The sequence below is a fragment of the Aedes aegypti genome, chromosome 2, assembly GCF_002204515.2.
Source record: "Aedes aegypti strain LVP_AGWG chromosome 2, AaegL5.0 Primary Assembly, whole genome shotgun sequence".
NCBI lineage: Eukaryota > Metazoa > Arthropoda > Insecta > Diptera > Culicidae > Aedes > Aedes aegypti.
This window is the reverse complement of record NC_035108.1, coordinates 65,071,992-65,088,909: the sequence shown is the minus strand read 5'-3', so window position 1 is coordinate 65,088,909 and position 16,918 is coordinate 65,071,992. Positions and strand designations below refer to the sequence as shown.

At 36.4% G+C, this 16,918-nt stretch overlaps 1 protein-coding gene across 4 annotated transcripts in view; it reads left to right on the top strand.

Annotated features, from left to right (window-relative positions):
* LOC5566352 (neurexin-4) overlaps nucleotides 1–16,918 on the top strand; it is a 79,377-nt gene that overhangs the window by 56,419 nt on the left and 6,040 nt on the right. For 2 of the 4 annotated variants that reach the window (XM_021841078.1, XM_021841076.1), the window contains exons 3-6: nucleotides 3,314–3,510; nucleotides 8,597–8,738; nucleotides 8,809–9,179; nucleotides 9,246–9,766. In XM_021841078.1, coding sequence (XP_021696770.1) covers nucleotides 3,314–3,510; nucleotides 8,597–8,738; nucleotides 8,809–9,179; nucleotides 9,246–9,766 — 1,231 coding nt within the window. Of the gene's footprint in view, nucleotides 1–2,523; nucleotides 2,721–3,313; nucleotides 3,511–8,596; nucleotides 8,739–8,808; nucleotides 9,180–9,245; nucleotides 9,767–16,918 lie in introns of all 4 variants that reach the window. The other 2 variants (XM_021841077.1, XM_021841075.1) reach the window with 1 other exon arrangement.

Here is a 16,918-nt window from a genome sequence, read left to right as displayed (position 1 = left end):
ACAAATTTAATCGTTCCAGGAATGGGTCAATGAGTCGAGCCATTTTACCCTATCAGATCGCATTAGGCCATGTTCCCCAACATGAAATTTTGAGGTCGATTGCCACCAAATAACTGACATGGCTGTCATCTGCATACATTCAGGAGCTTACTCACATCGTTTTGGTACTTCGCGTTTTGGTTCCCACTTTCTGGTCGGTTTACCTTAACTTGCTCCCGAGACTCATTTGCTTATGATCCGTTCAAGTTTATGTTCTTAGCCATTAAACGCGTGAGCATGAGAAAAGTTCACATTGGCGGTAGTTTATTACGTGCTATGCAGAAATCACAAAAATATGGAAACACGTAATCAATAAAATGATGCAAATCCAGCATGCTTGATTGTAACGCGTATAATTTTGATTCTAGGTACCGTAAAATCGGGTGTAATTGATCAGTAGGGTGAAATTGATCATCGTATCACACGATTTTACTTATTTGTAATGGAGCTCAAATATCAATGTAAGTTGCAGTAAATGAACGTTGCTTGTCGTAACTATTGTCGAATTGTGTGTTGTGAAGTTTTTTGCGTTAAAGAATGTTTATTTCTATGAAAAAAACTTAAAATTTCAAAATCATGCACGGTGCAGTACTGACAAACACCTATGAACTTCTATTAATAAGCAAGCATTTGAACATGGTATAAACCTGAAAGTTTGTGAGGATGCTTAAGATATATCCCCAAACCAGATTTCATCACCAAAACTCGTACTAATTTGCTCATATGGTTGAAATAATTGAATTTCTGTTAGATATCATTGAATTCCTTAGGAAATTGCATACATTTAAGCGTTTTCCGCGTTATTCTAGAAATTTAACTATTCGTTATTTATATAAATATTGCATTGTTAAGAATTTTACAAGCATATTCGGATTCAGGGAGCTCAAATTTATCATATAGAGTTGTTTTGGAAACTAACAATAATGGTATTGACAAGTGATCAATTTCACCCCGAAATGAGGTCCTCTGATTTTTAATTTTAGAGGTATTTGTATTGACACTAAAATTACATTTATTAGAAAATTTCGGTACATAAATCGATGAGGCTCACCTACGTACTTGTTTTTCTGCATTTAGTTGTTTGGCATTGTTAACATTATAGAAAACAGACTAGAAAAACCGTCAAAAATGATCAATTTCACCCGAAATTACGGTACTCATGATATAAAAAGTTCAAGAGAAAAATTGATGTTCCGTTTAAACTATATCTCCGTCTTACTCCAGATTTTCGAGTGTACGGCTCATGTGCTGCTAGTGTTGATTTCTGGCAATTAAACATATCGCTTTATATCGTCATATTTGATAACTTAGTTTAACATTTTGTTTAATGTTCTACGCATCTGGGTGGTATCATTGATGTCTCCTACCCATAAAAACATAGGTTTTGACCCATCAAAAACAAAAACACTGGACGCCACGTTGAATCAATATTCACGCAGAAGAAATTCTTTATGTTGAGATTACTATCCAGTTATTTACTTTTACTTACACACAAATAGTTGTTTCGAAGTAAAATTAACTTACGCCAACACTAAATTAATGTCAAATCAAATATACACACTTCAGTGATTCAGCTATCCACTTGTACTTATATCAATTATAATTTGAATAATTACCACTATCCGAAAACATTCACAACTTTTAACTCGCAAGGAATAGTATAGGTGCTAAGATGGCCACCTCTCACGCAGGAGATCACGTATCAAGTTTGACGACGCGCACATTGTTTTGATTTTTGCAATGTTTTTTTTTAGATCGATAAAGCAGTAGCGAATCTTCTCAGATATGTTGATAAAGCAGAACAAAATGCTGAGTAAAAATTGCAAAATATTGTAAACTCAATCAAACTTACTTTGAGTTAACTAAATTATAGTTGATTTTTGACTTTTGACATATTTAAATTCAACAAAAAATATAGTTGTCAACAACTATATGGTATAGTTATTTTTTAATAATATACTGTCAAATCAACTATATTTATAGTTATCTCCAAATTAACCTTAAAATATAGTTAACTTGACCGGAAAAATGATTACGAACACTATATTTTGTTCTTTGTGTTGGGTTGCTAACTTTTGCTTCTTGTCATTCTCCCGCTTTCCACCCCTTGATTAAAACCTAGCTACTTCCATGTCGTCAGGTAACCCTATATTTTGTTCGTTTAAGAGAGTTTTCGCTGATCAAATTGTTCGAATCGAGCCTCAGGTCATTGTTAGGGGAAATGTTCTCATCGAGGGGTGCCACTCATTTCTTGAGGCACCGTTTCTCCACAGGTGCCGTCATTTCTGCCCCTTCGTTCTAGTTGTCGTTTTTTTCTGGTTGTCGTGCGTTTATTTGTCACACATTTGTCTAACCGCAATTCGATTTGTCACGATTGTTCTAGTTTTCGAATGTCCCGTCTGCTTTCGCTAACCGAAAAATCCTGCGCTGCGCTCTGATTGAACATTCTCACAAATTTCGCATGTTATCTTTCCGGTACTTCAGCCGGCAGTGCCTGGACCGCTCAACAGTCCGACTTCGAGCAGCAGCTTATGATCGATCTGGGCATTGTGCGCAACGTGACCCGAATCGAAATCCAGGGCCGTCCGCACAGTAACGAATACGTCACCGAGTTCAGTATCAGCTACGGCTTCAATGGACAGGATTATATCGACTACAAAGAACCCGGTGGCAACACTAAGGTAACAATGGCCCTCTTATTCCGGGGCGTCAACAACGAATGAACCATCAGCTGCTCCATTCACACACTGCCACTTCACAACTTCCTGTAAATATGCATTACCATAGCAGGCGTAACAAAGTCACCCTTGGGTTTCCGGTGTGATTCTTCGTCTTTCACCACTAGTCACTGTCTACTGAGATTTGCATAACAGAGCCTACTGCTAATCCACCCATTCTCTCGAAGCTTACTTGGATTTGACACGGTGATGGTGTTACACAATGGTTTTGGATGATTAATTTAGATTTACATATTTTTGGTTTTTATTCACACTTATAGATTGTTACACCCTAGTTTGTAAGACAACTCTTCCGATTATCATATAAGATACATATTGGCAATACATACTAATACTGGAATTTTTGACAATATTTTTTTTTCCTCCATTATGCAAACCGGAAACGCAAATCGATACAAAAATCGTGTTGGTGCGCCCCCAACTAATCCACATTATCACAAAAAAAAAACGAAATACCGGACCATTCCCTCACCAAACAAACTAACCGAACCGTGATTGCATTATACCAAAATAACAAACCACTAACAAAACGGAAGCTCGCTCGGCGTGGACACCGGTCGAGAACACCTACTTCCACTTCCTGACCGTCGACCTGGGCGAGCGGAAGATGGTCCGGAAGATTGCGACGGCTGGCCGGGCCTCCACCAACGAGTGCGTCACCGAGTACATCGTGCAGTACTCGGACGACGGCGAAATGTGGAAGTCGTTCTCCGACAGCGACGGAGAGGAACAGGTAATTGCAGGCGTTGGATAATCCTCTCTATATGTGTTCTGTGTTTCTAATGTCCTATGCCCCAGGTGGATCGATGTGACTTACTTTGAGTTACGCTTTCGTTTTGTTTGGATAGATATGCTTATATGTTTTTGATGTAACTAATTTGATTTGAACATTGTGACAAATATAAGCAAAATATATTGAAATATACAATATGGAGTCACTAACAGCAAGATTTATTGAATTTATGGACAACTTGAAGTTGGAAACGTCTGTCGGTACATAGAGTAAGGTGGGGCAAAAGTTCGACCTTAGTGGTATAATCGAAGTTTCCAGAAAAATAATAGCAGTTGAAACAAAAAAAAAATACCATACAGTGAACCTTCAACATATTGGCTATAATGTTGCTTGAGGGGCCCAGATAGCCGTAGCGGTAAACGCGCAGCTATTCAGCAAGACCAAGCTGAGGGTCGTGGGTTCGAATCCCACCGGTCGAGGATCTTATCGGGTTGGAAATTTTCTCGACTTCCCAGGGCATAGAGTATCTTCGTACCTGCCACACGATATACGCATGCAAAAATGGTCATTGGCATAGTAAGTTCTCAATTAATAACTGTGGAAGTGCTCATAAGAACACTAAGCTGAGAAGCAGGCTCTGTCCCAGTGGGGACGTAACGCCAGAAAAGAAGAAGGAGTTGCTAAACAGACTTGTTTCGATTTTTTACCAATTTTAAGTTATAACAGTTTCAAAATTGCTTGTCTTAAACGAACTTTTGCCCCACTAGTGTGGAACAAAAGTTTGCTGGCCAAAACACAAACTATTGATACTTTTATGACAGGCCATGTGACAGGCATACTGTATATCAGCCGTAAACTTATGTTTGCTGAAAAATACACACCAAATTTTAATAAAAAAAATTGCCCAAAACCGGATTAGTTGATATACACAAAAATAGCAGTTTGTGACAAAACTTAGTGAAAATATGAAATTTTGGTGACATTTTTCGCACTATCAGGTAAATTAAGCTAAATTTGATGATAATATGTGGATTTTGGGCATTTTGCACTTTTTCCATTAATTTATACATGGGTCGAACTTTTGCCCCACTATGGGCCAAAAATTGTTTCCAAGTATTTATGCAAAAACTAATACATCTCAAAACATCCTTATGATAGTCCTAAAAATGCCCTTACATAATATATTGAAAAAGTTTTTATCTGTATTTGGTTCCATGCAACTTAAGTTTGACCAAAAATTTCAATATTAACGTCAAAAAACAACAAATAACCATAACTTTTCCAAATTTCAATCGATTTTTATGATATTTTGAGTGAACTTACTTGAATAGCATTCAAACCGTCATGACATTTATATGTTTAGGTTTGAATTGAGCTAGAAATCTTAAAAAAGAAACTCTTGCACCAACTTTTGCCCCACTTTACTCTACTCTTTTTAGATTTGAAAACGTGACTAGGGGCACAAGACGACCATTCTGATGGCCATCTTGGGTTCACCTTAACAAAACAGGAAAACATTGCGAAACAAGTTTTTGTCTCAAGCAACGAAACTCTATTTAATTAATCAAGAGTTGCTGAATCCATTGCCGTTTTGAAAATTATCTTAGCACGTCTAGTTTTTGAGATATTGGCTATTAAAATAATGAAAAATTTAACTTTTTAAGCCAACTTGCAGGTAAGTTTGTAAGCCTGTGTGGCAATTTATTTGCTTAGTTTGCCACAAAATTCAAACTTCATCTGTATTACAACATTTATTATTAAATCGTGCTAATTCAACTAAATTATATCTAAAATGGCTTTTTTGGACGGTTACAAAGTCAGGAGCTGTACGGAAGGCCAAATAACTTCTCTGGATTTGTTTGTTTGCTTTAAATTCAGATTCTTTCTTTTTTATATGTTCATTCGAAGCTGAGTGAAAGTTTAAATATGTTGTATGGCAAAATTTAAGTAGATTGTAATATTTTTTTATTCTATTCAACTGTTCTTAAGTAATTATCGCAGAGATCGGCCTACTGTTTACACTTCGTCTTTCAAAATGTTTAAATTTATGCTAATTTGAAAGCTCCTGTCGAGTAAGTAAAGAAACTGCCATCCGTTGGCCAAATTGATGCACCCCTCAGTAGTTAGAATCAAAACAGTTTTTGAGGGCCCCTCGATTTTCGACTATTCTTGGCCATAGTCCAGAAATTTCTACAACAACGCCTTAACAGTAACATAGTTTTGGAAAGAGAAAACGTAGGAAACGTAGCTTCATTTGCAATAATAAAAAATATTTGAAGGCCGTATTAAATTTTCATGGTGTTTGCAACCACCGATTTGCATCGTTAGCCTTCGGGCTGAGCTAATTTTATACAAGATACTAGTGGTCCCGGCAAACTTCGTCTTGCCATCAAGTAGGCTGTTGAAAACCGCTACGAATCGTCTCATACAAAATGACAGTTCCGTTCACTCTCGTTTTTCCGACTTTCCCGGTGAATATCCTGGAACTTTTATACACACAAACACGTCGGAACCCTTGACGAACAGAATGGAGAAAGAATCATCAAAATCCGCTGACCCGTTCGTAAGCCATTTCGTGACATACAAACACCATTCCATTTTTATTTATATAGAAGATAGATAGATGAAAAAATCAGATCAGAAATATGAAAAATCAGTATATGTATCAGTATATCAGTAATTTCTTATCGTGCTGGTGCACTTAGCGGTCAAATAATGGTGCGATTGAAGACAAGAAGACAAGAAGACAAGAAGACAAGAAGACAAGAAGACAAGAAGACAAGAAGACAAGAAGAAGACAAGAAGACAAGAAGACAAGAAGACAAGAAGACAAGAAGACAAGAAGACAAGAAGACAAGAAGACAAGAAGACAAGAAGACAAGAAGACAAGAAGACAAGAAGACAAGAAGACAAGAAGACAAGAAGACAAGAAGACAAGAAGACAAGAAGACAAGAAGACAAGAAGACAAGAAGACAAGAAGACAAGAAGACAGAAGACAAGAAGACAAGAAGACAAGAAAAGAAGACAAGAAGACAAGAAGACAAGAAGACAAAAAATTCTTGCCGTTGAGCAATATTTTACATTAAAGTCACCAATGAAAAAAATGACTTACTGTTAGTCAATTCACGCAAATCAGTTTGAAGGCAATTTTTTTTTGCTGCTCAGTGCATTCAAAAGGCAAATATGCAGCTATGAAAGTATATTTATCAAGCTATGTTTCAACAGAAACCCCTAGAGTTTCAAAAACTTTCAAATGTCGAAAAGAATTGAAGTTTTATACGCCTATGAATGATGATAGCAACTCCCCCACGTGCCCCATCCAGTCGATCATTACGATAAACAAAAAAGTTTGGATCCAGGTATCAAATAAGCTTCAGTAATAACTGCTATGTTATTAGCTGTTAGAAAATTAAATAACCATTCAATAAACAAGCATTTTAATTCAAAATATTCAAAAAAATATTAAAATTAAAATATTATTTGGGTCTATTAGAGAAACGTAATCCGATCAGACTATAAGTAAATTTCACACAAACTTGGACTGATTTAGCAATAGTGGTGGTTTTGAACTTGCATCAATAAATTGCTTCAATTTCAATCAAACAAATAAGAATCAGAGGGAGACATGTGCATTTTGTGATGATTTCTGTTGGGATTTTCCGTTGATGAAGAGGCGGAATAGAAGTTTCTTACGGCTGCAGTGGTATTTCTATTTGAATCGAAAAAATTAAAACGGTTATTCGTAAAAAGAAAATTTGAAGGGGGAAACTGGAAATACCTGCGACAAATTGGCATAGGATTTTCCTTGGATAAATCTATTCGAAATTAAAAGATTCGAACGGTTACCCGACCGAAAAAAAAACAGCTTGTGAATGAGCGTGATTATAATTTACCTTATGTGGTTGAGGATTCTGTCTGGGTAATTCTGGCTAGAAAAAAAAACGTTGCCGTTCATCTGCCTGGTACGAGCCTCAACGATTCGTTTGCGCGAAAGGCAATCCCTAAAATTAGACTTATGGTTGCCCTAAAATTTGCGCATATACATACATATTTTGGTATATTTCTTCATAGGACAGACGCCCTTAGCGTGAGAAGAACTTTAACAAATCGTGCATTTCTTGCATTTTTTTCCATGCGGTATTGTTTGGTACCATGACCCCACTTTTGGCACCGACGACACTGAGTGGGGTTCTGAAAATTTCCTCCAGGTTTCTGGAAATGTTCCCATGTCACACGAACTATATTCGATGTCTAGATAGTGATATGATAGATATGTGATATTATAGATAGATATGTTCAATATGTTTGAGATAGTGATATGATAGACAGATATGTTCGATAGTTTAAATTTTCTAAAGATTCAATTATTTAGATCAGTTTTGTTGAAGTGAACTAAATAATATTCTCGAGAAAGTTCTTTTCGACGAATGCCAGATTGGGTTCTCTTTTTTATAATGATTAGGTACTTGGACTGGGGAAAAGCCAAGTAAATTATTTATTTAATTTTTGTCTCTTCATGTGACTCATAGTCACTTGAGAGACCTTTCAAGACGACCTTGAACGTTCAGTTTTGTTGTCATAAGTGAAAAACTTGTGCTTCTTCTCTTTAAGACGTTTGAGAAACACGGCAGTCTTCTTGTGCTCTTCAGGGTTACACTGATACTGTTTGTTACATTCGTCAGTCACAACTTTACCAAAGACTATTGAATTGTTCGATGAACTCACACCAATTTATAAGAACTTCAGATTTCCGAAGTATAGGAAACATTTTCAATTCAAGGATAAATCTATGATCACGTGTGTACTTTATATGAAATGTGTAGCATCTCTTGATCAGCATAATTGAAGTATTAAAATAAGTAGTACCAAACATTTAATATTCATCTACTAACAAGCATGCAATTGTAGAACACAATAGAGTTAGTTTTACATGATCAGTAATATACATCGTAACGTCCAATATTAAACGTAGCATTGAAAAAACATGTTTCAGATTATACTAGGTTCATTCCGTTGTGTTGTCCAATCTCCTGTCCGTTAAATAATTCGGTTCAAATCAACTAACTCCACGTATTTTAATTAAAGCTCTTCAAAGGCAACAAAGACGGTGACTCCACCCGCCACAATTCGTTCGAAGTGCCAATCATAGCCCAGTGGATCCGAATCAATCCGACACGTTGGCAGAACCGTATCTCCCTGCGCGTCGAACTGTACGGATGTCACTATGGTAAGTTCTCTATACTCCCTTGCATTTGAAATGTTCTGGATAATACTCACTCTTCCCATCACTCTTCTAGAATCGGAAAACGTCTACCTCAACGGAACGGGTCTCATCCGGTACGACCTGCTGCGAGAACCGATTTCCGCTACGCGGGAAACCATCCGGTTCCGTTTCAAAACGGCCCAAGCCAACGGCATTCTGCTGTACTCCAGGGGCACTCAGGGAGACTATCTGGCCCTGCAGATCAAGGACAACCGAATGGTGCTGAATATGGATCTGGGATCGAGGATCATGACTTCGCTGTCGGTGGGCAGCCTGCTGGACGATAACATCTGGCACGATGTGGTCATTTCGCGGAACCGACGGGACATCATGTTCAGTGTGGATCGGGTGATCGTGGAGAAGAAGATCAAAGGGGAGTTCGACAAGCTGAATTTGAACAGGGCGGTGAGTTTTTTGTGAATGTGATTTTGAGTTCGGGGTCATGGATGTCTAAATCTTCTATATTTGCAGTTCTACATCGGAGGTGTCCCCAACATGCAGGACGGATTGATTGTACAACAGAATTTCACCGGTTGCATAGAGAATCTGTATCTCAACGCGACGAACTTCATTCGAGATATGAAGGAAGCCTTCTACGAAGGAGAACACTTGCGCTATCTGAAAGTGAATGTCAATTACAACTGTCCGGAGCCTCCAATTAGTCCTGTAACATTCCTGACCAGAGGTTCTCACGCACGTCTGAAGGGTTACTACAGCGTCAAGCAGCTGAACGTGAGCTTCTCGTTCCGAACGTACGAGGAGAAGGGTTTGATGTTGCACCACGATTTCCTCCGAGGTTCGGTCAAGGTGTACCTGGAGGATGGAAAGGTGAAAGTTGGACTTAAGACCGAGAACGAAGAGAGCGCTCCGGAGACCATACTGGATAACTACGACGAGCAGTTTAACGATGGCAATTGGCACTCGCTGATGTTGGCCATCAAGAAGAACAGTCTGGTGCTGAGCGTTGATGAACGGCCGATGGAAACGACCAAGTAAGTACAAAGAGGAAATTTCGTATGCGTTAATTTTGCTAGGTAGCAGATAAACCAGTTTAGGTCAAATAACTTTCCGAAAAAGATTTTGATAATTGGCAGTTAAAAGTTATTACGAAAGCAGTTAACTTATTTAGGTAGTACGTGCGTCATTCTAATTTTCGTAATTATTATGCAAGCGCCTATCTATGCTTTTGACCACCATAAATTTTAAAATGAAAAGTTTTAAAAGCGGAATAGAGCAATTTACATATTGTAGGTTTTTTTTTACGACGATCTAGTGATCTGAAAGGTCGGAAAAATTATGCAACAACTGCTTACCTTGCCCTTGGAAATAAAAAGACCTTTTTGCAATTCCGTTGCAAATCAATCAACTTTTCATTGAGAAGTTGATCAACATAACGGCCTACTTTTCCTACCGAAAGAAATAGTGCTGAAAAGTGCTACTCTAGAACTTTTCAGTACTGTTTTGGTAGGCGTCAACCGAATTACCCAGTCTCTTCATGCAATTTGTGCTTATTCTGCGCGGCGTGTGAGTCGAAACGAGTCGTTCTCACCTCGGGTGACGTGAGGCGACTAATGTCAATCGAATGGGAGCGAGTCAACAATTGTTACGTCATTCGACTCGTCTCGCCTAACACGCCGCACATAATAAGCACAATTGTATCTGATTCTTCGGTTTATTCTACGACTGGCGTGAGGTGAGAATAGGGTCCCAAAGCCCTGTCCTAATTTTAGCACCAAACACTTAAGTTTAGGCCAGAAATACATGTTTACACAATTTTTAAATGTTTTTCGTTGGCTTAAATACCGACAAGTCACCAGTCGCCGTGCGGCCTCCATTCACCGTGCACATATACAGATTCCTACAGAATATTCATACAATTTTCTCAAATTATTGTTTTGTTGACAAAATAAGATAAAACTGATGAAATGAAGTAGTTCTTGTCACAATGCATTTTGAAAAACTTAGTTTATGTAGCCAAAATCATGTGAATTCTGTTCAATAATGAGATTTCTCAACACTATTAGTAGAAACGCCAAAAATTCACATTTTTCATTTAAACGTTAGTGAACAAGGATGGAAAAAAATCACCTCTAGCGACCAGTGGCGCGGGAAGTGGGTAGGACAGGTAGGACATGTACTACGCACGAAATCACCTGGGTAGGACAGTCAAAGGATTGTCCTACCCACGATTCAACGAAACAAAACACTAGAGCAGCAGAAACACGATCCTTACGACTTTCCATAATATTCTCATGCCGAGTAGAGTATGACCAGTATGACATAGTTTGTACATGACCCCCAAAAGTTCTGACTCGTGAGAAGATTGATTGAGAATATCTGTAATGAAAATCATGGGAAATTAACTGTAATAATTGCTACAAGAAACTTCTTCAACTATTAGAAAAATAAGTGGCGTAATCCTCTATAGTATTTCTGAATTAATCAATAGATGGTTTCTTAAATATATTGGCCGTAGATATATTATATATCCTGTATATGTTCTGGGACAAATTGCCGTGAGCATTCCTGGAAATAATTTTTGAGAAGTTTCTGGGACATCCAAAGATAATTATCAGAATATTATTGAAGAAACTTTGAATGAAGTAATGGGCTAATCTAATACCAGTCTAATACCACCGTGTTATAAACAGCACGAGTGTGATGGTGCTTGCGATTTCTGAAAGTGCGATATCTCTTGATATAATCTATCAAAGCATTGCTAAATCTCTTGATGATTTGCAGAGCAATTCCTATAGAACTCTTACAGCACACTGTCTAGAAATTCTTGGTTGATTCAGAATTGCCGTAGAGTTTTTTGAAAGTAATTCTTAGTTAATTCTTTAAAAAATATTTGATCAAATTCCTACTGATATTTTGTGGCATCATTAATTAAAATTATCCAGCAGATTATGACGATTTTTCGAAAGATTTTTTTTGTAGAATTCTTCAAGAAATTCCAGCGAAATATTTGTTGGAGTTTCTGCGGGATGAAGCATTTTTCAAGCATCTTCAGTTTCTCCTGAAAACTTTTGCAAATAGCCGGGTCTTTTTGGTGCAAAGAAAAAAAAACAACAACTCATATTCACAGAATTTTCACTATATTTCGTCCTATTATTTCACAAATTTCTGCAAAGTTTCTGTTCAATGTTTTTCCAGGAATTTCTTAGAAAATCCTGCACAATACTATCCCGAGTTTCGATTGATTTTTTTTATCGTCTTGGCAAATTATCTAAGAAATCTTCTAAAACTTCTTCAAAATCCCAGAAGTTATTTCAGAGATCCTTGTCCATTAAGGGGTACTTCAAAACTTACCCAAGTTTTGTCAGAGGTTACTATATAAGTTTTTTTTAGAAATAACTCACCGATTTATTTTTCAGAAAAAAAAAAATCTTTGGCATTGCCCTGGAGACATTCCTGGAAGAATTACTGAAAAAACTTTCGTTTTGACCGGGAATCTTGGAGGATGTCCCAGGGAAATCGATGGATGAACCATTGGATAAAATCTTGGAGGAGTTATGACTTTCTTGGAAAATTTCTCGAAGATATTTTGGAGGAATTCAGATGATTTCTGAAATATTTTTTAGAGAAATAACATTTCTGTTCCAAAATCCAGGTTATTATAGAATTATCTGCCCTGATACTATGAAGAATCAAACTCTTATTTTCTGGCTTCTATTATATTTCATTTTGTTTCTTGGTTCCTGTTTGGTCTCTTTTTGATTCCTTTTATATCTCTTTTTGGCATTAGGTCTACCAGCCCGACGAAAAGCTTCCTTAGTCTTGTGCTAAAACTGGCTTGAAAATGAAGGGTTAGCAAAGGGATGTCAGCGAGTTTTGTGATAATCTACTTTGAACTTTTTTCAGCAATTTTTCATTCTATAAGAATTGTATGGTAGTCAGCCCCTCAAATATAGTAACTTTCGATTTCCATCCTAGGGTTAACTTTTTTCTTAGCTTCACAGCATACAAAAAAATCTAATGTTTGTCCTACCCATGGTTCCGAACGTGGACGCGCCTCTGATAGCGACTAACAACATAGTGTTTGAATGGTCTAAGAGGGCCGTCGCTCTTTCAAAAGCACGATTTGAACTGCTCATTACGCGCGCATGGTAAGGATATATGGAGTAGGGTGCCAATGAAAATCGATTTTTCGAATTTCAAAAAATGGTAGTGCTCAAAAGTTTTGTCTTCTCGAAAAAAGTCCCCATGCAAAATTTCAGCTCAATCGGACTTCATTAAGTGGACCCCCAAAGCGGTCAAAGTTTGGCTTTTTTGACCCATGAAAAATCTCCCAAAGGGGGGTTGTACATGAAATTTCCGAAATCGAATTTTTTTGATGCTAGATGACTTAGAAATGCATGAAACGTCGAGATCTGGTGTTATTTGGAAAATTGTTTTTTGAAAAAATCGACCTTTTTGAGTTGGGGGAGTGAATTGAATTTGAAATGAACGATTTGAATTCATTTGCTGAGAAATTCAAGGCAATAGTATTGAAACGTATCCTATATCATTGTTGGCCACTGAAAGCATATTATATGTGATATTTCTTTAGGGTGGTTCATTTACTTTCAATTAGGGTGGTCCTTTTTGTTAAAAAAAAAAAATAAAAAAATAGAATTTTAATTGAATATTGAAGACAATAGTATTGGTTCACTTATTTTCCATTAGGGTGGGCCTTTCTGTCGAAAAATCATAATTTGAATGGGATATTAAAAACAATAGTATTTTATCACCTCTTTCATCATCGTAGGGCACTTCCTTCGTTAGATTCGTGATATTTTATTAGGGTGGCTCACTTATTTTCCATTGATGTTTGTCGAAAATTAAAGAAAATCAAAAATTTTTGAATTTGATCCTTTTTTTAGCACAATAGTCTTCATTTTTGTTTAGAGAGGCTTTAAATTCCTCTGAATTCATGCGCCTCTAGTTCCATTTGATATGCGACATCATCGTAGGACACTGTTAACATATTTCATTAGGGAGTTTCTCTCATTTTCCATTAGGGTGCATCATTTTTCGTATAGTTTACAGACCGAAAGATTATGGTGTGGACTACTACATAATATTTGCGTAATGATCTACGAAAAATTTAAAGGTAACTTAGTTAACAACAAAGGAGTTTTCTAGAAAGCCTCTCATTGTCAGAAAGGTCCTTTTGAAAAGTTTTGCGTGTTTTTATTCGGAATGCAACACTACACTAAGCTGAACCAGTTCGGAGTCCTTGTCTCATACAAAATCCGCTTGCTACTTCGTGATTTCAGATGCACTCATCTCAGAGATCAAGCATTGAGCCTCAGTGACCTTTCCAATTCAATTTTGCACCATCTGTGCAAGCTCAGATAAAAAAAATGAGAAGCCCTTAAGATGGGGAACTGTTAGATTTGGCAATGGTTGTAGTAGCAATAAGGTAAGCAACGAAAGGGAGAGGAAAGGAATTGTGATATTAAAAAAATATCATGTTGGTTGTTTTTGGTACATTACATCGCATATATTTCCTAAATTACATCTGATTTGTTTGGACTTTTGTACATTTTTCGATGTTCTTCGATTAATTGCAAAATGAACTGTGTCTGATTTTCATCGATTGACAATTTCGAATTATATGTTTTAATTAATGCAATACCTCGTTCCGCATTGTCATTTACTACTTCCAAACTTTGAATACGTCTTTTGGCATCTTCATATTCTTTTTTGCAATTCCACTGCGTAATATTAGTTTCCAACAAGGATTCCGGAATCTCTAGAGCATGGAACAATTTTTTAGTATCCTGACATCCTTGTACAAACGAGTGTAGCTCGAGTGTTGAAATAACGTTTTTTAATTGTGGTTTAGGAGTTGAAGATGATTTTGAAGGACATAGAAGAAAATATGAAAATCAGAAATATTATAATCCATGAAAAACATTTTAAAACATATTTGCAATGTATTCAATTCACACTTACCTGGTATCTGTAAATCTTCGCCGATAGTACCGATCGAAGTGAAGGACTCACTCTGGGTTTGAGATGAGGACTCAAAATCACTATCAGTCAATGTTTTCTTTTGCTGTAGACTTGCTTCTTTCTGCTCACTAGTTGACGGATTAGTCTCTTCTGTTGCCTGTAGATTAGCTTCCTCCTCAAAATCACTACATGAGATAGTTTCCGTTGGACCAGTCTCAGTTGTTGTTGGAAGAGTAGATTGTTCTCGTTATTCTTGCAAATACTGAGATGCTTTTTTCTCCTCTTTATTTTTTGGTTTATACTTCTTTGCGATGTCGAAAAGGTTCCGCAATGAATGAGAGAATTCATTTCTCTTTTCAGTTTCTTTCGCCGACATCCTTAGTATGTGCTTCTGCAAGCTTTTCCAAGTTTCATAGTATCGCAAGATTTTTTGTTCCACTGTCACGTCGTCGATCAAATGGTTCAAATGCTTTTTGTTCCATGATGTCTTCAAAGCTTGTGTTGTTACTGGGCGCTAGCTCTAGGCTTTTGCTTCTCTGCTCGCAAATGAAACATGAATTTCCGGAATACTTCATTGTATGTCGGCATATTTGCAGATTCGGGGAACAAAGGTAGATATTTTCCAACTAGCCAAATATCCTCTATTTTTAACAAAAAACGCTTGCACACGCCTTGATTATTTTTTTGACACACGAATTGCTTTTCTTATTCACCACTGAAATACAATTTATTTGGAGCTTCTATTTTGAACACCCTTAGGTATAGACAAAAATCTATCGATTTGATTTTCTTTGCCTACGTTGTCACAACCGAATCGCGTGTACTATAGCAAGCAGAAGGCAACGTACTTTTGTTTCGGGAATGAAGGAGCCCAAGGCTGAGAATCTCTTTTGAAAATATAAACTAAACACTTTTGTTGCGCTTCATCGTCGCCCATCAAGCTATTGTCATAATCTGAATACGTCAAAAATTATTTAATTCCTTTTTTTTCTGTATTTTTATTATGGCAGTTAGAGTTGTGTTTCACTGAATTCACTGATTATTGTTATTGGAACGTTTTATTTTAACTATTCAAAAGAAAACCTTCATGAAAATATCTTAACGAAGAGTTGCATGCCAATAAAGAATCATGATTCAAAACTATACAAACAAAGTTGATTTGTTAGATCTGTTGAGAATATTTTTTTTTAATTTACAAATTAAATGATCACCCTTATGCAAAACTGAGGACAATAGCCCTAATAAATTATCACATATTATATGTTAACAGTGGCCTACGATGACATAGGAGATGTTTAATTACTCTTGTATTTACTATTCCATTCAAATTCTCAATTTTTTTTCAAGAACCACCGTAATGGAATATAAGTGAGCCTTCCCAATGAAATATCACGAATCGAATGAAGGAAATGGCCTACGATGATGAAAGAGGTGATATAATACTATTGTTTTTAATATCCCATTCAAATTATAATTTTCGAAAGAAAGGCCCACCCTTATGGAAAATAAGTGAACCACCCTAATAAAATACCAAATATTAAATGTAGAAAATGGTCAATGTGAGAGATGTTCCAATACTATTGTCTTCAATATTCAATTAAAATTCTATTTTTTTTTAATTTTTCAACAAAAAGGACAGACACGAATGCACTGAAAAGTGTAAAATGTCTTTAATAAAAAAAAACGCTCTAATGGAAAATAAATGAACCACCCTAATGAAATATCACATATAATATGCTTTCAGTGGCCAACAATGATATAAGGACTGTTCATTTTATAAAGTGGAAACTTTGTTAATGCTATATCTTTTTTATTTATTGATAAAATCGTAATCGGTTTTCTGTGTATCGTTGACCTATTATTCTAAAATGCTATGAAAATATAAAATCTTTGAAAATGCTTTTGGTTGAAGAGCTAAATAGTTTTTCCAAAAACTCTTAAAAAAAAGCTGTCCGTCAAAGTTTAACATTATTTTTCGCAAAACAAAAATCCTTATTTTTATGAACAAATTGTATGTTTGTATCCTTTACTATTCTACTAAAGGTAAAGCTTTAAAAATATCAATTATATTCCACCATTCTATGACATTAGGTAACTTTAGTGATTTACCCATTTATGGCCAAATTTGCTGATACACCATCCTTTCACTCCCAGCAAAAGAGAAAAGTAAAAAGCGTGTTCAAAACTAGTTTGGATTACTA